The sequence below is a fragment of the Staurois parvus genome, unplaced genomic scaffold (assembly GCF_062004578.1).
Source record: "Staurois parvus isolate SC_StPar_1 unplaced genomic scaffold, SC_StPar_1.0 ptg000903l, whole genome shotgun sequence".
NCBI lineage: Eukaryota > Metazoa > Chordata > Amphibia > Anura > Ranidae > Staurois > Staurois parvus.
In genome coordinates, this window is record NW_028318699.1 from 417,563 (window position 1) to 444,659 (window position 27,097).

General features: G+C 43.7%; 1 protein-coding gene across 1 annotated transcript in view; it reads left to right on the plus strand.

Annotated features, from left to right (window-relative positions):
• The window catches only part of LOC149442179 (integrator complex subunit 14-like), a 90,727-nt gene that overhangs the window by 53,841 nt on the left and 9,789 nt on the right, over window positions 1-27,097 (plus strand). The window contains exon 7 of the mRNA XM_089656410.1: window positions 18,331-18,449. Coding sequence (XP_089512536.1) covers window positions 18,331-18,449 — 119 coding nt within the window. The remainder of the gene's footprint in view (window positions 1-18,330; window positions 18,450-27,097) is intronic.

Below are 27,097 nucleotides of genomic sequence, written 5' to 3' on the forward strand. Positions count from 1 at the left end.
AAGGACACAGCTGATCACGTGATGTGGTAAAGGCCAATCACAGCGGCTTTTTACCATGTGATCAGCCATGTCCAATGACACGCTGATCACCGGGAAATGCATTTGCCGGGTCTTGGCTGCACTTTCATCACGCTATCAGAATGTGTGGAAAGTACTGCCGAGAACCAGCAGTTATCAAAGCAGGGGTCGGCCCCGATGATCAGTGCCCACCAGTGCCACCCAACAGTTACGCCCACCTGTGGCCAGCAGTGCCACCCACCAGTGCTGCCTCATCAACGCACATCAGTGTTGCTAAATTACCAGTTTACCAAATGTTATAATATAAACAGACTTTTATTCATTATGAGCTATTTTGTGGTTTATCGAGCAAAAAGTAAAACACACAGCAGCAAGTCAATACCACCCAAAGAAAGCTCTATTTGTCTGAAAAAACTGATATAAATTTAAGATGGGTACAATGTGGCATGACCGCACAATTGTCATTCAAAGGGTAACAGTGCAGAAAGATGAAAATTGGCCAGGACAGGAAGGGGGTAGGAGTACCCAGTAGGCAAGTGGTTAATATCATTGACCCATCAATACCCAGGAGCTAATGTACAGATAAGTAGCATGTGCACCAAGTGAGATTCTGCTAGGCCCCACCCACAAAATTGCAATTACCTGTCCCTCACATGTTATAAACATGTTTGCAATGGCCACTTACTTTACATATAAGGATCATCTCCTCAGTTGAGAGCTGTGCTCTCGCCATGTCCAAATGCCAATACGGTTATCAAAATTTTCAACCAACACAAAACCTCCAACCACTTCTCATCCACTTACACTCCCCACAACCACTTCCGGGTGCGCGCGCCCGTGATGACGGACTTCCAAGATAGCCGTTCATGCTCCATGCGGACACCTGTTTGGTGCTTATTTGTTTGCAATCGCGCATTTTTATGTGCGGCTATGATAGCTTTCGCAAATGTGTGTTTCTTATTGATTTGTTTTTTTTAACCTTGGCTAATATTTGTTGCCAAAGGCCAAAAATCAACAAAGTGTGGACTATTTTATTACTGTAAATCGAATTGTAGAAAACCTGTAGCTGGCTGCACAGTGAATGTGACATTCATTAGTACATAACAATATTGTGGTGCAAGTGGGTTTTTTTTTTTTGGTTTTGAAAAAGCCAGTTTGCACCCACTTGCATATTCACGCTCTTACAAGCTACATTTGAGCAGATTATATAAGTATACAAAGTAACTATTAAGGTTGTTCATATATTGAACATAAAATAAACACAAAAACATCGGTCAAATATTTATTGATCAAATATATCGTCATTTATTTGGTCAGCAGGAACAAGTAGGTACAGTCAATATCTTGGTGAGTCACAAAAATAGGATTGATGTGGCAAAAATAAAACACTCCTGCTCATAAGAGCTTACAATCTAAAGATACTTCTAGTGAACTGTGTGTGCTCAGGTTATAGCAGGAAACAAAGGGGAAGATGAATCAAGTAACATTTTCATGCACATAGGATTTACTTACACAATCACGTAGTATAAAGATCCATTCAAAAAAAAAAGTCTTCAGATCAAAATATCAAGAAAACAAAGCATGTGAAAAAAAACCCCTCCCACCTCTACAAATCCCCTCCCACCTCTACAAATCCCCTACACATACATTTGTCAGCAGGTTTGTCAGAAAAATGCATTGGAGTCTAAATAAGCAAACAAAATTAAAACAAGAGCAGATTTTAAACAAAACGATTGACATGTGTGAGGCTTTCAATGCAAAGAGAAAAAACACAATCATTGTGCAATAACACACAAACACTTTACAAGGCCAAAAACATGCAAACATTTCCAGCCCACTTCCAAACACAGCCTGAGTGGTGTCTGGGGCAATTCAGCACAAAATCTCTTCTTCCCCCCAAACCACTACAAGCAAGGACTTAGTCACAAACCACCCGGCCTAGTAACAGGCCAAATCACTCCCTACTGCACATCTTTATATAAACTAGGTTGTATTTGGAGCGCCAAACAAGGCCCCACACCCAATGAAGCCACACCCACCACTGACCTTAATTTGGTCAGTGAAAGTGTTTTCACCTGATGAATCCGCTTCCTACCTGCATTAACCCTTGGTATACAGGCCCCACAAATCAGAAAGATATATACAGTGAAATGTACGTGTGCAGCATACAACAGAACATTGAGCAGGGATGTGAAAGGGAACCCCAATTGGAACCGTTATTGCTACTATGGTCACAATTCCCTCCAGATTCTCGCATGAGTTAAGACAGTCACATGACCACATCTTGTATGCAATACTGAAAATGACAAATCGATTTGACTAGTATGGTGAATTTCCCATCAATTGGTAAAACACTCCAGAAATCAAACATCACCAAACATTACACTCTGGGCAAAGCTGATTTACAAATCATGCGACTTACAGTAAAGTTGACCATTTCAATGCAATTTTCAAGACATCTGACACAGATCTCTATGCAAATTGCCACTAAAGTAGTACATGTACTACTATAGAAATCAGTGTTTGAAACGCACCGATGTGGTCACTCTAATAGCAGACAATAGGGTGCGACTTTGCAGACGATTTACAACTTGCATGTTGTGCAAATCACATGCCAAGTCCCACTCAATGTGCACGCTATTGGAGCGTTCATATTGTTGTGGTTCAAACTTGGTTGGAGCCGCAAGTAATAATAGAGTAATGAATACACTACTTTTCATGCAATTTGCTGAGAGATCGGTGTCGATTGTCTTGCAAATTGCACTTGAAATCACCATGTACCCTAACTTTGAAATCATGCAACTTCTATGCAAGTCACATGATGTGACTGTGGTGTCAATAACACCACTTAGAAATCTGCTTTAATGTGACCGGGTAGCCCCCAGTAACATTGTTTGCGATTGCCATGCAATTGGCATTACAGGCGACTTGCAAATCGTAGACCAAGTCGCACCCTATTGGCCACTGTAGGCTCTGTTCACATCCAATTGGATTGTGAACTCGTGCAACTTCACTGTAAGTTGGGCAATTGCCGCATCGGATTAGATGTGACAGTGGTGTTAGCCCCCAGTAACATTGGGTGCAATTTGCCATGCAAAGGGCAAGTTGCTGGCCATGCCAATCACATGACAAGTCACATCCAGGGTGTGCAATTTCAGGTGCGATTTGTGAATTGACATGGTACCTGATATTGGATATAATGAATGTGAATGTGAGTGTATTAACGTACGCCATTTGTTGCAGTGAGAGTTCAAAGGTATTTGAAGATTTTGGCCATTTATTAGCAATTTAACATCTAGACTCAAATAGAAATCGCAATGCTACACACAATTGAAAACACAACTAGTTAGTATTTCTCTAGAAAACACAGTAAAATTGGCAACTTAAACAGTAATTTTCAATTGCATATAGTGTGAACGAAGCAGGAAAATGAACAAAGGAAATAAATCTTTGAAGGCGTGCGGTCTGCTTTGCATTTGGTGGAAAAATCCATACCAGTATTTGTGACAAGTTTGATGTGTGGATTCACCAACCAAGTCTTTTCTCTCTCGCTCACTCTTCTTTGTCTCACTGGCTCGCTCTTCTCTCTCGCTCACTCTTCTGTATGTCTCTCTTTATCACTCTTCAGTATGTTTTTCTCGCTCACTCTTCTTCATCTCACTGGCTCGCTCTTCTCTCTCTCTGTCAGCTCTTTGCTTGCCAAATCCTTCACAAAAGTGGGTGGAGTGTAAACCATCATTATCAAATCTATTAGTGATTCAGGCCCTTATCTTATCCCATTGTATGACATTCACATAAGGTGCAGCTTTGAAGGTGTTTCAACAGACAAGGCCTCATTCTAATTCACATTTTAGGGATCATTTAGACAGAAAGCAAAGATGTTGCCAGAATATGTATGTGAAGACAGCCACACACGGAGATCATGCTACTACCTCGCCGGGGTTGGGATTCAAACCGACAACCCTAGAGTTGTGAGGCAGTAGTGCTAACCACTAACCCACAGAGCTACGTTGCTAATCCAGCCTGTATTTCTGTGCTGTGAATCAATCCTAGGTCCCTGGGCATGGTCAGTATAACTAGCCAGATATCTCCAATGTGACACAAATGTTGTGCTATGTTGCCAATTCACATGTATGATGGTTCTATGTATCCCAATACAAAGGATTGCAATACTAATACAGGCGTACCTCGGTTTACCAATGCCTCAGGGAACGTCATATTTGGGGTACAAATGCCAAACCATTTCAGTTAATTGGTCTGTTTACAAATGTTTGAATAATTTGGTATGGGCATGTGGCCTGGTATGGTTCAGGAGGGGGGGAGGCGCTTGCTTGTCCCCCCCCCCTTTCCTGACCTGCTGGGCTGCATGCTCAGATAAGTATCTGTTATGGATTTTGGGGGGTACCCCATGCTGTTTTTTATTTAATTTCAGCGTGGAGTTACCCCTTAACATCCATACGAGACCCGAAGGGCTTAGTATGGATGGGAGGGGGGACCCCACGCCGGGTTTTTTACAAATTGTTTATAATTCCCTGCAATACTTTTACATCAACTGTCAGTGGGGAACTCCGCCGACAGCTGAAACATGAGCGCTGCATTGGTTTTCGCTACTAAAATGCTGCATGAGTTGATAACATAACTCATGCGGGATTGTAGGAGCGACAGCCATGTGTTAATGTTTCAACTGTCAGCGGGGTTCCCCACTGACAGCTGAATGTAAAAAAAAAAAAAAAAAGCGTGGGGTCCCCCCTCCCATCCATACCAAGCCCTTCGGATCTGGTATGGATATTAAGGGGGAACTCCACGCTGAAATAAAAAAAAAACAGCTTGGGGATCCCCCCAAAATCCATACCAGACCCTTATCCGAGCATGCAGCCCGGCAGGTCAGGAAAGGGGGGGGGCGAGCGAGCGCCCCCCCCCCCTGAACTATACCAGGCCACCTGCCCTCAACATGGGGGGGTGCTTTGGGGAAGGGGGGCTCCCCCCCAAAGCACCTTGTCCCAATGTTAATGGGGACAAGGGCCTCTTCCGTTATTGGGATAATTGGTCAGCCATTTTTTGGGATTTTAGCATATTTTGTTTACCAGTAAAGTTGAAAATTTTTTGTTCCAAATTTACTGATAAAAAAAATGTGCCAAAATCCCGAAAAACAGCTGACCAATTAACCCACTAACGGCCCGAAAATCGTTCGATTTTCTTTTTGGCAGAAAAATCGGCCGATTTTAGACCCATCTATGGCCTGCTTTACATGGGTCTAAAATCGTCCGCAAAAAAAATCGGCTGATTTTCAGCCCGTTAGTGGGTTAATTGGTCAGCCATTTTTGGGGATTTTGCAACTTTTTTTAATTGGTAAATTTGGATAAAAATTGGCCGATTTTGCAGATCGGCCGATTTTAGCTGCAATGATCGGCAAATTGGCTGATCTTTTAACAGATAAATAATCTGCACATGAGCCATGACCTGCAAGAAAAAGAATAAAAAAAAAAGAATAAGAAAAAGAAAAATGCAGGCCTTAGATGGGGCGAAAACTGACCGTTTTAAAAAAAAAAAATCGGTTGTTCAATGGGCCGACGTTACCACCAATGGCAAAAAAATTGTTCGATTTTCGCCCCATCTACGGCCTGCAAATATAATAGCGAAGTAATTACTTCTGTCCCTGCAGAGAGCTGCGCTATTATATTTGACATTAAAAAGTATAAAGGTTGCAACATTGTATCTATTTGTATCCGAATAAAAACATCTATATCCGGAATGGATACAAATGGATACAATGTTGCAGTCTCTATACTTTTTAATGTCAAATATAATAGCGGAGCTCTCTGCAGGGACAGAAGGAATGTTTCAGCTGTCATCGGGGATTCCCACTGACAGCTGAATTTTAAATTATTTCCGTGAATTAAATAAATAATAAAAAAAACAGCGTGGGTCCCCCCTCTCATCCATACCAAGCCCTTCAGGTCTGGTATGGGTATTAAGGGGGAACTCCACGCTGAAATTTAAAAAAAAAACAGCGTGGGTCCCCCTCAATATCCATGCCAGACCCTTATCCGAGCATGCAGCCCGGCAGGTCAGGAAAGGGGGGGGACGAGCGAGCGCCCCCACCCCTCCTGAACCATACCAGGCCACATGCCCTCAACATGGGGGGGTGCTTTGAGGCAGGGGGGGCTCCCCCCCCCAAAGCACCTTGTCCCCATGTTGATGAGGACAAGGGCCTCTTCCCCACAACCCTGGCCGGTGGTTGTGGGGGTCTGCGGGCGGGGGGCTTATCAGAATCTGGAAGCCCCCTTTAACAAGGGGGCCCCCAGATCCCGGCCCCCCCCCCCTACGTGAACGAGTCTGCGGTACATGGTCCCGCAGACTCCTTCACAAAAAAACTAAGTGTGGTGTAAAAAAAACACAGTACAGGGTCTTTGACAAGTCCTTTATTAAAACAATGTCCCCCGAAGTAGATCCAACGTCAATCACGGCGGCGGCGGCGGCGGCAGGGACCCGAAAAAAGAAAAAAAAAAAAAGGTTCCGCTCCCGTCGGAGGCTTCCAGCCATGTGAAGAAGAGGCTAGCTGACAGTTCTTATATAGGTATGGGGCGGGGCCAGCCGGGCACATCATCCCCGCCCCTTACCTATTTGAGAAATGTCACCCTGTCTCTCCGCTGAGGCTAACTAGCTGAATGCAGGAGACAGTCTGACATTTCTTATATAGCTATGGGGCGGGGCCAGCCGGGAACAGCAAGCATGTGACATGGGGCGGGTCACTCGGATGATGTCCCCGGCTGGCCCCGCCCCATAGCTATATAAGAAATGTCAGACTGTCTCCTGCATTCAGCTAGTTAGCCTCAGCGGAGAGACAGGGTGACATTTCTCAAATAGGTAAGGGGCGGGGATGATGTGCCCGGCTGGCCCCGCCCCATACCTATATAAGAACTGTCAGCTAGCCTCTTCTTCACATGGCTGGAAGCCTCCGACGGGAGCGGAACCTTTTTTTTTTTTTCTTTTTTCGGGTCCCTGCCGCCGCCGCCGTGATTGACGTTGGATCTACTTCGGGGGACATTGTTTTAATAAAGGACTTGTCAAAGACCCTGTACTGTGTTTTTTTACACCACACTTTTTTTTTTTGTGAAGGAGTCTGCGGGAGCATCTACAGCAGACTCGTTCACGTAGGGGGGGGGCCGGGATCTGGGGGCCCCCTTGTTAAAGGGGGCTTCCAGATTCTGATAAGCCCCCCGCCCGCAGACCCCCACAACCACCGGCCAGGGTTGTGGGGAAGAGGCCCTTGTCCTCATCAACATGGGGACAAGGTGCTTTGGGGGGGGGAGCCCCCCTGCCTCAAAGCACCCCCCCATGTTGAGGGCATGTGGCCTGGTATGGTTCAGGAGGGGGGGGGCGCTCGCTCGTCCCCCCCCTTTCCTGACCTGCCGGGCTGCATGCTCGGATAAGGGTCTGGTATGGATATTGAGGGGGACCCACGCTGTTTTTTTTTTTAAATTTCAGCGTGGAGTTCCCCCTTAATATCCATACCAGACCTGAAGGGCTTGGTATGGATGAGAGGGGGGACCCACGCTGTTTTTTTTTTTTTTTTTTTATTGTGGACCTTTATTTTTACATTCAGCTGTCAAAATATATATTATCTAGACCTTTGAAATAAGTAAAATCATTACAGAAATAATTATAAAGGATAAGAAACAAAAATAGAATCACTAGAACTAAGGAAATCTAGTTAGATTACATGAAGATATGCCGAGTGCTGTTTATTAAACACAATAGTCGCGAGCGAGTGCCGGCTCTCAGAGGAATCCACAATCAGATTCACTATTAGTCAGTGGCTAAAAAGCAAACGCCCATGGCAGAAGTCTAAAATGTGTTCTGCACATGCTCAGTTGTATCTGCCAAAGACACTGCACGGGCTTCTAGATTTTTACTGTGTCGATTTCCTTGAAAAAAACGATTTTTAACACATTTTTAATTTTTTTGGAAATAGCAGATATTGTTTAAAGTGAAGTCCTGATATTTGGCAAAGCAAATTTCTAAGTGAACATGTCTCTACAGTGATTTTTCATGGTTTTAGACTTGCTTCTTAGCAAGTCTGTTTTGTGAGTCTGATTTCGGGCGTGTGTCTCTTTGTGAATTAGATTGGGCATCTGCTTATGGGCTCTGCTCAATAGTGAATTAGGTTGCAGGGTAAAAAATGACGGACGCCCATGAAAATTGGGCTTAAGCCCATAAATATGCGCCCACGCCCAATAGTGAATCAGGGCCATTGTGTCCATGGAAGATTTATTTTTTTTCTACAAGTTTCTGGAAAATGACAAAAACTTTTTTTTTGTTTTTTTTTTACACAAAATTGTCATTTAAATGATTTATTTCTTGCACAAGCCATGGGTATATGTAGAATTATACCCCAAAATACATTCTGCTACTTCTACCGAGTATGAGGATACCACACGTGTGACACTTTTTGGGAGCCTAGCCACATACAGGAGCCTGAAATCCAATGAGCACTTTGAAAGCCTGAAGGTGCGTAACTTCTTCATTTCACTTCCCCACTACCTATCACAGTTTCGGAGGCCCTGTAATGCCAGGATAGCAACAAACCTCCCCAAATGACCCTTTTTTGGAAAGTAGACACTCCAAGGAATTTAAAAAGAGGCATGGTAAGTATTTTGCAGATCTCATTTTTTCTCACAAGGTTTTGAAATATAAAAAAGAAAAGAAAAAATATATTTTTATTTTCTTTCTTCATTTTCCAAAAACTTGTGGTAAAAAAATAAATTCTTCTATTGATTCAACATGCCTCTCAGCAAATAGTTTGGGGTGTCTACTTTCCAAAAAGGGGTCATTTTGAGGGGTGGGGGCATTTAATGCCCAGCATTAGAGGTTTATGCCACACATCACTCATTCTTCTAACCACCTGAAGACCAAGCCTTTTCTGACACTTTTTGTTCACATTAAAAAAATTTGTATTTTTGCTAGGAAATTAAAGTGAACCCCCAAACATTATATATTTTCTTAGAGCAGACACCCTAGTAAATAAAATGGTGGGTGGTGCAATTTTTTATCTCACATATTACTTACACAGCGATTTTTCAAACGCAATTTTTTTGAAAAATATACACTTTTTTTAATTTTAATGCACAAAAACACAATATATTGGCCAATTATTTGGTATGATATAAAAGATGATGTTATGCTGAGTAAATAGATACCAAACATGACATGCTTTAAAATTACACATGCCCTGTGCAATGGCGACAAACTGCGTACATTTTTAATATCTATAGGCAACGCTTTAAAAGCCTTTACAAGCTACCATTTTAGATTTACAGAGGAGGTCTAAAGCTATAATTACTGCCCTTGATCTGACGTTCGTGGCGATACCTCACATGCATGGTGCAATCGCTGTTTCCATACTGGTAAAGGGTCAACGCTCACGACCGCAGGTGTGCGCGTGCGCGGATGAGCGAGGGTCCTTTTTTTTTTTTTTTTTTCTGATTTATTTAATTATTTTTACACTGCCCCTTTATTTTTTGTTTTTTTTTAATCACTTTTAATGCTATCTCAGGGAGGGGGAGGGGGGGCCATTTTCTCCCGCTTCTTGTAAAGGCAATTCTGCAGCTAATTAACCACTAGGAATGCTTTTACATGAAAGCCCATTGCCGGCTGAAAAAAATGATACCAGGATGATGCCTGCAGCTGCAGGCATCACCCTGGTATAACCATTCAAAGTCCAGTGATGTACCAGTACGTCACTGGTCCTTGTTGGGTGTATATGCTATGTTCTTTTTTTCTTTATGCAGCCTGTGGGCTGAATGAAAAAAAGGAGAAGAAATCTCTGCCAGAAAAAGTGTGTGGTATGCCCACCATTAGAAACCTCCCTCAATCCACCCACTTCTAATGGTGGGCACATATGAAATGTGCCAACAAATATAAAATATATATGCCGAAGCATGGGGGCCATCCACCCACTGGCCACCCCAGGCCCCCATGCTTTGGCATATATTCTCTTTTTTTTAACTGCGGATGAAAAATCTCATCCGACAGCACTGCACACACCTACTTATGTCTATTCTGAAAGCAAGACCCTGTTGCTGTCAGAATAAACAGGTCAGTGCTGCAGTTTGACGTTCCTGCAAAGAAATCAACAATGGTTAACAATAAAACATAAACTCAATAAAACAACTTTATAAGGAAAAGTGTGTGGTGGTATGCCCACCATTAGAAACCTCCCTCAATCCACCCACTTCTAATGGTGGGCACACATGAAATGTGCCAACAAATATAAAATATATATGCCGAAGCATAGGGGCCATCCACCCACTGGCCACCCTAGGCCCCCATGCTTTGGCATATATTCTCTTTTTTTTAACTGCGGATGAAAAATCTCATCCAACAGCACTGCACACACCTACTTATGTCTATTCTGAAAGCAAGACCCTGTTGCTGTCAGAATAAAAAGGTCAGTGCTGCAGTTTGACGTTCCTGCAAAGAAATCAACAATGGTTAACAATAAAACAAACTCAATAAAACAACTTTATAAGGAAAAGTGTGTGGTGGTATGCCCACCATTAGAAACCTCCCTCAATCCACCCACTTCTAATGGTGGGCACACATGAAATGTGCCAACAAATATAAAATATATATGCCGAAGCATAGGGGCCATCCACCCACTGGCCACCCCAGGCCCCCATGCTTTGGCATATATTCTGTTTTTTATAACTGCGGATGAAAAATCTCATCCAACAGCGCTGCCCACGCTGACTTATGTCTATTCTGAGAGCAAGTTCCTGTTGCTGTCAGAATAAACAGGTCAGCGCTGCAGCTGAAAGCATTCCTGCAAACAGAAATGGTTAACAATAAAACAACAATAAACCAGTGAAAGTCGAACAATCACAAAAATGACAACAAAAAAAACTATAACTATTTTTGGTTTTTACATTTTTTTGGGGGGTATTTGTACTTTTATTTATTTTTTTTTTACTTTTTTTTTCCAAACTTCAAACATTTAAACAGCTGGTAGGGTCTCTCCAAATGCGATAGCCAGTTTCCTGACTACCTAACATCTTTTGAGACCCTGTGTAAATGTGCCCTGATCTGTGCCGTGCTGTACCCTATACTAATAGTTCACTAGTGTATGGTAGAGGCGGAAGCAGGGCTTGATGCAGAGGCCAGGTTGGCCAGGACAGGAGGGACAACAATAGCGGCTGTCACGCCTAATTCCACGTTTGCTGCAGACACGACATCTTTTTTGGGGTCTTCTTTGGGTTGGGGTACCAGGAATGGTATCGGGAAAATGTCTCTCATGCAGACGGCTAACTGCATCTGGGAGAGGGATTTGGGGCGCAGCACCTTCTGGATACAAAAGGGCCCTGATGTTCTCTAACTGGAAATTTAGGTATGATCCACTATGTCCAGTTGCTTTATAGAGAACAAAAGCGTTATATACAGCCAATTGAAATAAATAAACTGACACTTTTATGTACCAGCGTTTGGATTTTCGGGAAACTAAATACGGCTGCATCATCTGGTCATTGAAGTCCACCCCTCCCATGTTAAGGTTATAATCGTGGACACAGAGGGGCTTCTCAACAACACCAGCTGCCGTGGTAATTTGGACAGTCGTATCTGCGTGAATGGAAGACAGGAGGTAAACATCCCGTTTGTCCTTCCACTTCACTGTGAGCAATTCTTCATTTCTCAAGCAGGCTTTTTCCCCCTTTTTAAGCCGTTGGGGGAAGCCTCGGCGATTAGATCGCACAGTGCCACATGTGCAAATTCCCAAATTGAACAAATGTCTAAATAGTGGCACGCTTGAATAAAAATTGTCCACGTATAAGTGGTACCCCCTATGGAAATAGGATGACGCCAAGTCCCAAACTATCTTGCCACTGCTCCCCATGTAGTCTGGGCATCCGGGGGGCTCCAAGTAACTATCTTTTCCCTCGTAAATCCGAAACTTACATGTATAGCCTGTTGCCCTCTCACAGGTCTTATACATCTTGATCCCATATCTGGCACGCTTGCTGGGGAGATATTGTTTGATTAGAAGGCGGCCAGAATATTGAATGAGGGACTCATCGATGCAGATGTTTTTCTGGGGAGTATACACATCTGCAAATTTTTGCTTAAAGTGATTTACGAGGGGCCGAATTTTGTGGAGCCGGTCAAATTCAGGGTCACCCCGAGGACGACTGAGTGAGTTGTCGTAGAAGTGCATAAAACGCCTTATCGTCTCATATCTATGCCTGGCCATGGCAGCAGAGAACACGGACATGTGAACAAGAGGGTCGGTGGACCAATACAACCGCAGTTGATTTTTATCATTAATGCCCATGTTGAGGGTTAGGCCCAAAAAAACTTTAAATTCGGAAACCGTAATGGGTTTCCATGCGAATGGTCTGGCAAGGTTTGAATTTGGGTTGGCGGCGATAAATTGTCGTGCATATAAATTGCTTTGATCCACAATCAATGCATAAAGATCTTCTGTGAAAAACAGCTCAAAAAATTAAGGGGAGTATTTAAATTTTCTGTTTCCACCTGAATTCCGGGTTGGGCAGTGAATGGGGGAAGTACGGGTGCTGCAAAATTTGTGGGCTGCCAATCGGGATTTGCAAGCACATCCGGAAGGACACTAGTGGCTCTACGGGCCTGTCTGCAAATTCTTGGTGGCCGCGGGACACTACTTGTGCTCGCCACCGCACCAGCTTGTACTGCACTTATGGGACTCGCCACGTCACCAAGTGATACTGCAGTGCTGGTATGCCTATGACCAGGACGTACTAGGCCGCTGGTGCTCGCCAGTTCACCAAAAGATACTGCGCCACTAGTACTGGCACTCTGCTGCATATGAGAGTCATCATGCATTTGTAGCACCTCAGCAACCTGTGAATGGGATCGGGTACGCCTGACCTTAGCAGGGACCACTTCCTCATCGTCTGAGCTAGCTGTCAGGGTGCCGCTGCTGTCTATAGGTTCGTATTCTGAGCCTGGTTCTGCCAGTGAGTCTTCCCCTTCACTCTCACTTGACATGCTCAGAATCCTATAGGCCTCTACACTAGTGTACCTTTGCTTAGACATTTTGGCCACTAAATTTACAGGTACCTGGTGCGACTCACGGGAAAAAGAGCGCCTGGCTGTCAGGGACTGCTTGAACCGCTACAAAAAATTTACCGACAAGTGCTAACAGATATCAGGCCTGATTCTGTGAACACTGCGGTTTTGTGTGTAATATGTATCAAGTGACAGTTATCTACTGACACTGCACTTGCTGGGGGAGAAGGGGGGGGCGTAGGGGCTAAACGCAGGTGCTGGCAGGTGTTGGGGCTGATCCCGCTAACACTGCGTTTTTGGGGATACTAAAGTAATGTGAATGCTGGTATAGCGCTGATCGGATCAAAGATATTGATCCAATCAGACACTATACTAGCAATGAAGGTTTAGCGTGCAAGTAAGCGTGTTCCTGGCAATCAAGGGGTCAAATGTGATTATTTGTGTACTAGCGGGCAAACTGGTGCTATCTGGGAGGGAAGCTAAAACTATCGGAAGTCACCAGCGACACTGATACAGTGATCTGTAAAAATTGGTTCACTGATCAGTGACACTGGTGACAGGGCAGTGAAGGGGTCAACTCAGGGGGGGGGCGATCAAGGGGTTAGACGGGACTACTGGTGTATTAGCGGGCAATCTGGCGCTATCTGGGAGGGGCGCTAACACTAACGGAAGTCGCCAGCGACACTGATACAGTGATCAGTAAAAATTGGTTCACTGATTAGTGACACTGGTGACAGGGCAGTGAAGGGGTCAACTCAGGGAGGGGGGGGCGATCAAGAGGTTAGACGGGACTACTGGTGTATTAGCGGGCAATCTGGCGCTATCTGGGAGGGGCGCTAACACTAACGGAAGTCGCCAGCGACACTGATACAGTGATCAGTAAAAATTGGTTCACTGATCAGTGACACTGGTGACAGGGCAGTGAAGAGCTCAACTCAGGGGGGGGGGGGGGGGAAGCCATCAAGGGGTTAGACGGGACTACTGGTGTATTAGTGGGCAATCTGGCGCTATCTGGGAGGGGCGCTAACACTATCGGAAGTCGCCAGCGACACTGATACAGTGATCAGTAAAAATCGCTTCACTGATCAGTGACACTGGTGACAGGGCAGTTAAGGGGTTAACTGGGGGGGGGAATTAAGGAGTTAAATGGCTTTATTGGTGTACTGGCGGGCAAACTGGCGCTATCTGGGAGGGGCACTAGCACTATTGGAAGTCGCCAGCGACACTGATAAAGTAATCAATAAAAATCGCTTCACTGATCAGTGACACTGGTGACAGGGCAGTGAAGGGTTAACTGGGGGGGGCAATCAGGGGGTTAAATGTGTCCTAGACTGTGTTCTGTCAGTGTGCTGTTTTACTCACGTTTAAATGTCTCTTCTTCTCTGTCTGGAACGGAATGTGTCCAGGCAGAGAAGAATGACATCATATCCTGCCCTGTATAAATATCAACACAGGACAGGATAGGACAGGGACCGATCATCCGATTTCAGCCAGAAATCACTGGCTGAAATCTAATGATTGATCCCTCCTGGATCGAATCGGATCACCCGCGGGTCGGCGGGAGCGCGCGCGCCCCCTGCCGGCGAAAGTGTCGGGAGCGAGGAACCCGTTTTAAAACGTGGTTTTGCGCTCCACTGCCGCCCTGCACACGTATATATACAGTGGCAGGGCGGCAAGCGATTAAAAAGGGAGAAGACAGAATCTGGAGCCACTGAGTATAGCAACCACTCAGCTCCTTGTGTCCATTTCAAACCTTCACTCAACAAGCTGAAGTGAGAAGTTGATTGCTTACGATGCACAACAACTTCGGATCCTGTCTGCACCCATTTTAAGTAAATTCCCCTCGAGGTAGCCCAAAGGAGGACTGTCTACAAGCTCTCTTTAGCCCATTGCACAGTAAGTCCATGAACTTTACAAGCTATATAACCACGGTAACCTACGGAAAAATCTATATCTGCTCATATAGATTTTAGTTGCAGACATTTGCAAATGTATGTGGAAGCCGCACTGCCTCACCAAGGCTCCTCTGTAAAGTGCGGTCCAACTCATTATTATTTATTTCAGGTACTTATATAGCGCCGTCAATTTACACAGCGCTTTACACATATATATATTGAACATTCACATCGGTCCCTTACCCTCAAGGGGTGTACAATCTAAGGACCATAACTCACATTCATACATGCACATATTAGGGCCAATTTAGACAGGATCCAGTTAACCTATCAGCATGTCTTTGGAGTGCGAGAGGAAACCGGAGCACCCAGAGGAAACCCACACAGGCACAGGGAGAACATGCAAACTCCATGCAGGAGACGCCATGGTCGGGAATCGAACCCATGACCCATTTTTACTGCAAGGCAGATGTGCTAACCATACAAGAGTCTTCCTGTTGGAACATTCACAACAGAAATAAAAACGGAACCAAATGGAGCGATATAATCACGTTTCCGCCAACAATCCTGTCCTGCATCTTCTCCATCTTCATTGGCTGGCACGAGATGACATCACTTCTGCGCATGCACAGGAGCTATTCATTCTGACACACAGAGACTGGCCCGGAGCTGTAGGCTGAGCTGTGCATGTGCAGATCAGGTTACAGAGCTGGAGATGACATGGAGCAGGTAGGTAGGGGTATTTAACTGCTTGCCATCCAGCCACCGTGGAAAAACGGCCACAAGGTGGCACCGCTGGGCAAAATCACGTTTAAAACGTGATATTGCAAAACAAGTAGGGGGCGCGCGAGAGGCATGCAACCGCCCTACCCGTTCTGCAATAAAACAGCCAGCGGTTTGTCGCTTGTCTGGCAAATTTAACCACCCACCTCTCTCACAAGAGTGTTGTGAAAAGAACGGTGGGTTGACCACGCCCATGGGAAAACCACACTTTAGGCGAACAGGTCCTGCTGTCTATCCTCCGTAAAGGGGTACACCTTCTTCCCCGTTTTACAGTCGAGCGTGCACACACAGACGGGACAGCAGTAAAGAGCTTTGTAGTATTTTGAGGGGGAGTTTACTTAAAAAGGGAGAAGACAGAATCTGGAGCCACAGAGTATAGCAACCACTCAGCTCCTTGTGTCCATTTCAAACCTTCACTCAACAAGCTGAAGTGAGAAGTTGATTGCTTACGATGCACAACAACTCCGGATCCTGTCTGCACCCATTTTAAGTAAATTCCCCTCGAGGTAGCCCAAAGGAGGACTGTCTACAAGCTCTCTTTAGCCCATTGCACAGTAAGTCCATGAACTTTACAAGCTATATAACCACGGTAACCTATGGAAAAATCTATATCTGCTCATATAGATTTTAGTTGCAGACATTTGCAAATGTATGTGGAAGCCGCACTGCCTCACCAAGGCTCCTCTGTAAAGTGCGGTCCAACTCATTATTATTTATTATAGGTACTTATATAGCGCCGTCAATTTACGCAGCGCTTTACACATATATATATTGAACATTCACATCGGTCCCTTACCCTCAAGGGGTGTACAATCTAAGGACCCTAACTCACATTCATACATGCACATATTAGGGCCAATTTAGACAGGATCCAGTTAACCTATCAGCATGTCTTTGGAGTGCGGGAGGAAACCGGAGCACCCGGAGGAAACCCACACAGGCACAGGGAGAACATGTAAACTCCATGCAGGAGACGCCATGGTCGGGAATCGAACCCATGACCCATTTTTACTGCAAGGCAGATGTGCTAACCATACAAGAGTCTTCCTGTTGGAACATTCACAACAGAAATAAAAACGGAACCAAATGGAGCGATATAATCACGTTTCCGCCAACAATCCTGTCCTGCATCTTCTCCATCTTCATTGGCTGGCACGAGATGACATCACTTCTGCGCATGCACAGGAGCTATTCATTCTGTCACACAGAGACTGGCCCGGAGCTGTAGGCTGAGCTGTGCATGTGCAGATCAGGTTACAGAGCTGGAGATGACATGGAGCAGGTAGGTAGGGGTATTTAACTGCTTGCCATCCAGCCACCGTGGAAAAACGGCCACAAGGTGGCACCGCTGGGCAAAATCACGTTTAAAACGTGATATTGCAAAACAAGTAGGGGGCGCGCGAGAGGCACGCAACCGCCCTACCCGTTCTGCAATAAAACAGCCAGCGGTTTGTCGCTTGTCTGGCAAATTTAACCACCCACCTCTCTCACAAGAGTGTTGTGAAAAGAACGGTGGGTTGACCACGCCCATGGGAAAACCACACTTTAGGCGAACAGGTCCTGCTGTCTATCCTCCGTAAAGGGGTACACCTTCTTCCCCGTTTTACAGTCGAGCGTGCACACACAGACGGGACAGCAGTAAAGAGCTTTGTAGTATTTTGAGGGGGAGTTTACTTAAAAAGGGAGAAGACAGAATCTGGAGTAACTGAGTATAGCAACCACTCAGCTCCTTGTGTCCATTTCAAACCTTCACTCAACAAGCTGAAGTGAGAAGTTGATTGCTTACGATGCACAACAACTTCGGATCCTGTCTGCACCCATTTTAAGTAAATTCCCCTTGAGGTAGCCCAAAGGAGGACTGTCTACAAGCTCTCTTTAGCCCATTGCACAGTAAGTCCATGAACTTTACAAGCTATATAACCACGGTAACCTACGGAAAAATCTATATCTGCTCATATAGATTTTAGTTGCAGACATTTGCAAATGTATGTGGAAGCCGCACTGCCTCACCAAGGCTCCTCTGTAAAGTGCGGTCCAACTCATTATTATTTATTTCAGGTACTTATATAGCGCCGTCAATTTACGCAGCGCTTTACACATATATATATTGAACATTCACATCGGTCCCTTACCCTCAATGGGTGTACAATCTAAGAATATAACATTTTTGCTGTGAAGAAGAGGCATGTGATCTCCGCTGAGTCCAATTCAGTTTTGAGAACTGCAAAAGTAAACCAATCATCTGTGATAATATCTTGTAGGCAGAGAAACTGCCCAATAATCTTACAAAAACCTCTGGAAGAGCCTGACATTGTGAATGGATTCATGGAATTTATTTACCAAAAAAATTAAACATATACAGCCTTATTCTACATAATTAAAAAACTAATCTTTATTTCATGATGGAATAACCTTTGGATGGTAATATATTTTCCTCAAAAAGCATTTTATTTAAAAAAATCCAATTTATATAAAAACAAATCCGATTTAAATCAAAAAAATCCGATTTAAATAAAAAAATCTGATTTTTTTTATTTTTTTTAAAAAATCATTGATTTTTATGCACACTGCTGAGAACACATTTCTTTTTTAGATGCCAAGGAGAATCCATATGGCGAAGAAGACAACAAGAGCCCATTTCCCCTGCAACCCAAGTCAAAGAGAAGCTATGCACAGAATGTAACCGTATGGATTAAACCTAGTGGACTGCAGGTAACTGCCTTGATGGTATGTTCTTAGTTCAGTACTGCGTCCTGTAGTAATGTAGGGTCCAGCAGAAGGAACCACAGTGCATGGTGATGGACCAGGTACTCAAGACACCAGAAAGTATGTCATGTTTCTAGTTCAGTACTGCATACTGTAGTAATGTAGGGTCCAGCGGAAGGAATCGCTGTGCATGGCGGAGAACCAGGTACCCAAGACTCTGGAAAGTATGTTATGTTCTTGGTTCAGTACTGCATATAGTAGTAATGTAGGGTCCAGCAGAAGGAATCCCTGTGCATGGTGGAGAACCAGGTATCCAAGACACTGGAAAGTATGTCATGTTCTTGGTTCAGTACTGCATCCTGCAGTAATGTAGGGTCCAGCAGAAGGAATCGCCGTGCGTGGCGGAGAACCAGGTATCCAAGACTCCGGAAAGTATGTCATGTTCCTAGTTCAGTACTACATCCTGCAGTAATGTAGGGTCCAGCAGAAGGAATCGCTGTGCGTGGCGGAAAACCAGGTATCCAAGACACTGGAAAGCATGTCATGTTCTTGGTTCAGTACTACATCCTGCAGTAATGTTGGGGTCCAGCAGAAGGAATCGCTGTGCGTGTTGTAGAACCAGGTATCCAAGACACCGGAAAGTATGTCATGTTCTTGGTTCAGTACTACATCCTGCAGTAATGTTGGGGTCCAGCAGAAGGAATCGCTGTGCGTGTTGTAGAACCAGGTATCCAAGACACCGGACAGTATGTCATGTTCTTGGTTCAGTACTGCGTCCTGCAGTAATGTAGGGTCCAGCAGAAGGAATTGCCGTGCATGGTGGAGAAACAGCTACCCAAGACACTGGAAAGTATGTCATGTTCTTGGTTCAGTACTACATCCTGCAGTAATGTAGGGTCCAGCAGAAGGAATCGCCATGCGTGGCGAAGAACCAGGTATCCAAGACACCGGAAAGTATGTCATGTTCTTGGTTCAGTACTGCATACAGTAGTAATGTAAGGTCCAGCAGAAGGAATCACCATGCGTGGTGGAGGACCAGGTATCTAAGACTCCGGAAAGTATGTCATGTTCTTGGTTCAGTACTACATCCTGTAGTAATGTAGGGTCCAGCAGACGGAATCCCTGTGTATGGTGGAGAACCAGGTATCTAAGACACTGGAAAGTATGTCATGTTCTCAGGTCAGTACTGCATACAGTAGTAATGTAGGGTCCAGAAGAAGGAATCGCTGTGCATGGCGGAGAACCAGGTATCCAAGACTCCGGAAAGTATGTCATGTTTCTAGTTCAGTATTGCATACAGTAGAAAATGTAGGGTCCAGCAGACGGAATCACCGTTCATGGCCAGGAACCAGGTTTCCAAGACAGCTGTAAGTGTGCTGGTGGTGGTGACTGCTCAACTCCTTCATGATAGTGAAGATTTACAACACCACCCACATAAGTATGTATTCATCTTCTTTCTTTACAGGGTGGATTTATTGTTGGTTTGAAGAGTTGGCAACAAAGTTGCTTTAAAGCCACAGCCGCCATACTTATTGAGGAAAGCACAAAAACAATAGAGGCTGCGACTGCTGACCTCTTTCTGAAAATGCTTGTTGTCTGGCTGTCAGCTAACCGCTTGAGTTTAGTACGTTCTAAGACTCCGAACTTGAAAAGTACACAGAGCAGAGGATCCATACTACACACTACTGCCCCCAACACCGTTCCACCCTCCCTCCTTGGCCACTGCGCCCATCACACTGACAGATGCTTGGCTGGACCGTTTTATACTGAAGATGGGCTGAGCCTGATGGGGGAACTGAGAAATTGGTTCCCCTATCAGATCTGCTCCAATTTTGACTGACAACATACGGCAGTGTGCAGATCTATATGTGTTGTTCAGTCCAATAGTGTCTTTAGACTCTGCTCCATGCTGCGCACTCCTCTGATTTTGTCGCTGGAGCCCTTTCTGTGTGAGATCCGAGCAGATTGTAATATCTCTGGTTTTCATAAACCATCTGGGGAACATAAAATGGCCGCGTTTGCGGACGATCTTATCTTTTTTTCTTAACGACCCTCTTATTGCCCAATATTTTGCAGGCGCTTGGGGACTATGGTAGCCTCTGCTACTTCAAAATCAGCCTCATGAAATCCTCGGCACCGAACATTTCCACCAAGTCCACGGTCCTTAGTCACCTTCGCCCTTCCTTCTCTTTCCATTGGGCCACGGACTCGATCAGGTACCTGGGCACTAATATTATGCCAGATTCTGCTCTTAAGGAAGACCTTCTCCGATGGCAATCCCTTACGCTGACATGGTTTGGTCGATGTAGTGCGCTTAAGATGACAGTGCTGCCCCGTATACTGTACTTATTACAAGCCCTCCCCATCAAGCTTCCCACGTCCTTTCGGAAGGTCAATGCCCTATTCCGCACTTATATCTGGTCACATGGGGGGGGGTCACATTTGGCTTTCCATGTTCTGACCCTGCCTAAGACATGTGGACGTGGGGATTGCTGGATATTTGCTCCAATTATAGAGCCGCTCACCTCACTCGCCTGGCTGATTGGCACTGCCATGGTGTTGCCAAGCACTGGATTGCCATGGAATTGGAGGACTCTGGGGGCACGGCCCTGAGTTGGCCGTGGATGCGATGTCCTTTACCTCCCGACCTAGTAGCATGCCTAACTCTTGGTGCCACTCTTGTAGTTACTCTAGAAGCATTCCGCAACATGTCCAACTCTCCGGCGCCTTATTCTCTGGTTACCATTCTGGGAAAGCCTGACTTCCCTCCAGGACAAGAAGACCCTCAATTTGCTTGTCTCACAACTACTGGCTACTCTCACTTAGTGGACTTTCTCAATCCCACTAGGGTCCTTCTTGCCAATGATTTTACTCGACTGGTGGATCCCCCATTGAGTTTCTGGAGAGGTATTCAGCTCCGCTCCTAACTGCGTTCTGTTTTGCGTGCTCCTGGTATTTCTTGAAAGTTGACTGCCTTTTGAAGCTCTATGTCACAAGGGAGAACCAATTCACCATAGCCTCTCCATCATCTTCTTTTCTCTTATTCACCCGGAACCCAACTTTGTTCCTCCTTTCCTATCTAAATGGGAGTGTGACCTGGACATCTCCTTTACCACGTCACTATGGGAAAAGATCTTGCACTTTGCCCATAAGTCTTCTTTAGCCACCAAAGTACAGGAGACCAAGTATAAGCTCCTCACGCATTGGTACCGGGTGCCATCTAAACTTCACCGTATTTCGTCGTAGCTTCCTGATGTGTGTTAGCGATTTGGAGCCAATGGTGGCACTCTCCTCCATGTCTTCTGGCAGTGCCCAAGGCTTCAGCCCTTTTGGTGAGGGGTGACTGACATTATCAAACAACTTACCGCTATGGACCTGCATGATGACCCGGCGGGCTGCCAGTTGCATCTTTCGGGGAGACCCATCAAAAAAATATAATGCTTCTATCGCTGCTTAACATGGTCAAGGCATGTATTCCTCTATGGTGAAAAGGCAACCACCCTTCTACCCTTTCATTGTAGTTTTGCAAGGTGAACGAGCTTAGGGACATGGAGGATCTCACAGCCACCCTGTATAATGAGGAGATATTTTGGGACACCTGGCACCTTTGGCAATATTTTCAATTTGCAGATGAATACCTGACCGAATCTACTCGCCCTCACTGAATGTCTTGCCTCTGAATTTATTCTCTCTTGAGAAGAGGAGATTAAGTGGGGATATGATCTCCATGTATAATACATAAGGGGGGATATGATCTCCATGTATAATACATAAGGGGGGATATGATCTCCATGTATAATACATAAGGGGGGGGATATGATCACCATGTATAATACATAAGGGGGGATATGATCTCCATGTATAATACATAAGGGGGGGGATATGATCACCATGTATAATACATAAGGGGGGATATGATCACCATGTATAATACATAAGGGGGGATATGATCTCCATGTATAATACATAAGGGGGGATATGATCACCATGTATAATACATAAGGGGGATATGATCTCCATGTGTAATACATAAGGGGGGATATGATCTCCATGTATAATACATAAGGGGGGATATGATCTCCATGTATAATACATAAGGGGGGATATGATCTCCATGTATAATACATAAGGGGGGATATGATCTCCATGTATAATACATAAGGGGGGATATGATCTCCATGTATAATACATAAGGGGGGATATGATCTCCATGTATAATACATAAGGGGGATATGATCACCATGTGTAATACATAAGGGGGGATATGATCTCCATGCGTAATACATAAGGGGGGGGATATGATCAACATGTATATTACATAGGGGGGGATATGATCTCCATGCACAATACATAAGGGGGATATGATCTCCATGCATAATACATAAGGGGGGATATGATCTCCATGCGTAATACATAAGGGGGGGATATGATTTCCATGTGTAATACATAAGGGGGGATATGATCAACATGTATAATACATAAGGGGGGATATGATCTCCATGTATAATACATAAGGGGGATATGATCTCCATGTATAATACATAAGGGGGATATGATCTCCATGTATAATACATAAGGGGGATATGATCTCCACGTATAATACATAAGGGGGATATGATCTCCACGTATAATACATAAGGGGGGATATGATCTCCACGTGTAATACATAAGGGGGGGATATGATCACCATGTGTAATACATAAGGGGGATATGATCTCCATGTATAATACATAAGGGGGGATATGATCTCCATGTATAATACATAAGGGGGGATATGATCTCCATGTATAATACATAAGGGGGATATGATCTCCATGTATAATACATAAGGGGGGGGATATGATCACCATGTATAATACATAAGGGGGGATATGATCACCATGTATAATACATAAGGGGGGATATGATCTCCATGTATAATACATAAGGGGGGATATGATCACCATGTATAATACATAAGGGGGATATGATCTCCATGTGTAATACATAAGGGGGGATATGATCTCCATGTATAATACATAAGGGGGGATATGATCTCCATGTATAATACATAAGGGGGGATATGATCTCCATGTATAATACATAAGGGGGGATATGATCTCCATGTATAATACATAAGGGGGGATATGATCTCCATGTATAATACATAAGGGGGGATATGATCTCCATGTATAATACATAAGGGGGATATGATCACCATGTGTAATACATAAGGGGGGATATGATCTCCATGCGTAATACATAAGGGGGGGGATATGATCAACATGTATATTACATAGGGGGGGATATGATCTCCATGCACAATACATAAGGGGGATATGATCTCCATGCATAATACATAAGGGGGGATATGATCTCCATGCGTAATACATAAGGGGGGGATATGATTTCCATGTGTAATACATAAGGGGGGATATGATCAACATGTATAATACATAAGGGGGGATATGATCTCCATGTATAATACATAAGGGGGATATGATCTCCATGTATAATACATAAGGGGGATATGATCTCCATGTATAATACATAAGGGGGATATGATCTCCACGTATAATACATAAGGGGGATATGATCTCCACGTATAATACATAAGGGGGGATATGATCTCCACGTGTAATACATAAGGGGGGGATATGATCACCATGTGTAATACATAAGGGGGATATGATCTCCATGTATAATACATAAGGGGGGATATGATCTCCATGTATAATACATAAGGGGGGATATGATCTCCATGTATAATACATAAGGGGGGATATGATCTCCATGTATAATACATAAGGGGGGATATGATCTCCATGTATAATACATAAGGGGGGATATGATCTCCATGTATAATACATAAGGGGGATATGATCACCATGTGTAATACATAAGGGGGGATATGATCTCCATGCGTAATACATAAGGGGGGGATATGATCAACATGTATATTACATAGGGGGGGATATGATCTCCATGCACAATACATAAGGGGGATATGATCTCCATGCATAATACATAAGGGGGGATATGATCTCCATGTGTAATACATAAGGGGGGGATATGATTTCCATGTGTAATACATAAGGGGGGATATGATCAACATGTATAATACATAAGGGGGGATATGATCTCCATGTATAATACATAAGGGGGATATGATCTCCATGTATAATACATAAGGGGGATATGATCTCCACGTATAATACATAAGGGGGATATGATCTCCACGTATAATACATAAGGGGGATATGATCTCCACGTATAATACATAAGGGGGGATATGATCTCCACGTGTAATACATAAGGGGGGGATATGATCACCATGTGTAATACATAAGGGGGATATGATCTCCATGTATAATACATAAGGGGGGATATGATCTCCATGTATAATACATAAGGGGGGATATGATCTCCATGTATAATACATAAGGGGGGATATGATCTCCATGTATAATACATAAGGGGGATATGATCTCCATGTATAATACATAAGGGGGGATATGATCTCCATGTATAATACATAAGGGGGATATGATCTCCATGTATAATACATAAGGGGGGATTTGATCAACATGTGTAATACATAAGGGGGGATATGATCTCCATGTGTAATACATAAGGGGGGATATGATCTCCATGTATAAATACATCAGTGGTTCATATAGTGAACTCGGTGTAGAGTCATTCCCCCTGAGGTCATCACAGAGGACAAGGGGGCGCTCTTTACGTCTGGAGGAAAAGAAATGTAATCTCCAAACACGGAAAGGTTTCTTCACAGTAAGAGCTGTGAGAATGTGGAATAGACTCCCTCAAGAGTTGGTTGTTGCCAGCTCAGTGGATTGCTGTAGGAAAGTCCTGGATTCTTTCCTGGATACACAGAATATAACTGGATATAACATTTATAGGTAAAGTTGATCCAGGGAACATCCGATTGCCTCTCGGGGGATCAGGATGGAATTTGTTCCCTGCAGGAGCAAATTGGATTGTGCTTTTCTGGGTTTTTTGCCTTCCTCTGGATCAACTGTGGGTATAGGATTATAACCTATTTTTTTTTTTTTCTATGGTTGAACTGGATGGACTTTTGTCTTTTTTCAGCCAGACTAACTATTTAACCTGGCTTGACCTCTCACTCCAGGAGGGGATGCAATCCCCAAGGCTCTTGTTCTGTTTCTCCTGTATCCCATCTCTCCTCTCCCTCTATTTTCTCCTTTTCATTTAACTCTCTCTGCGCCTTTCTAACTTTGTTTTTCTTTTTCCTTTCTGTCCCAGCCCCTACAGTATCCTACTGTGGGGTCCCCCCCCCTCACTTTTCCCCCCCATTCTATTATGTCTTTACGATACTGGTAGAGTTTTTTCTCTGTCGGTTTGATATTATCTCTACGTTCTTTCACATCTTTGTAACTATACATTCGATCCGCTCTCTTTGTGCTTTGGCATAATCCTCCTTTTCTTAGGATGTCATTTAAACGATCACCCGATGATTTGTTCTGGTCCTGTTTTGTTGTCATACAGTATATGTGCTGTTTCATTCGCTCTTGATACTTTTTTCTCACATGCAAACTTGATGAACCCCTAAAGATTCTATGTGACTATTTCAGGCTTGGTCTAGATGTTTATATTGGTTTTTTTTCTGTATTCTGGTGAATCTTTCTCCTGGTTCTTTTTATTGTATGTTAATTTCACCAATAAATAATTACAAAAAAAAAAAAGTATCACTTTAATTGCTGCCAGTTTCCTAACCAGAAAACTTGTTAATTCTTTAAGAATTTGTCACTGATAGATTCTTGAAGTGGCGTATGGTAGCATAACGCGTACCGTAGTTCTTAACCATTTCCATACCGGGCAATTTTACACCTTCCTGCCCAGGCCATTTTTCAGGTTTCAGCGCTCTCACACTCTGAATGACAATTGCGCGGTCATACAACATTGTACCCAAACTAAAATTTTATCATTTTCTTCACACAACTAGAGCTTTCTTTTGGTGGTATTTAATCACCGCCGGGGTTTTTATTTTTTGCTAAATTAACAAAAAAAGACCAAAAATTAAAAAAAAAACACGTTTTTCTTTGTTTCTGTTATAAAAGTTTGCAAATAAATAATTGTTCTTCATAAATTTAGGCCGAGATGTATTCTGCTACATGTCTTTGGTGAAAATAACCCAAATTAGGATGTATTATTTAGTCTGTAGGAAAGTTATAGAGTTCACAAACTATGGGATAGATCTGAATATTGATCAATCCTAAAGTACCGACGGCCAATCTAATTTCTTGAGGTCCAGGAATTTCAGAACAGTACAGATATCCCCCAAATGACCCCTTTTTGCAGAGTAGACAGTCCAACGTACTTCATAAGAAACGTGGCGAGTTTTTTGAAGTTGTATTTTTTTTAGTCATAATTTTTCGGAAAATTAAAAAATGCAAAAAATTATTTTCACAATTTTTTTTTTTTTTACATACTGTCACCAGTGCAGTACAGCGTCTTCTTATAACTGGCATGGCGGTGATCAGAGACACTGACTGGTGACAGTATGAAAAAAAAATAATATATATATTTTTTTATTTATTTATTTTTTATTACATTTTGTTTCTTTTTTTAAGATTTTTTTTTCATATTTCACTATGTCCAAAGTAGTACAATGTTACCATAGTAACATTGTACTA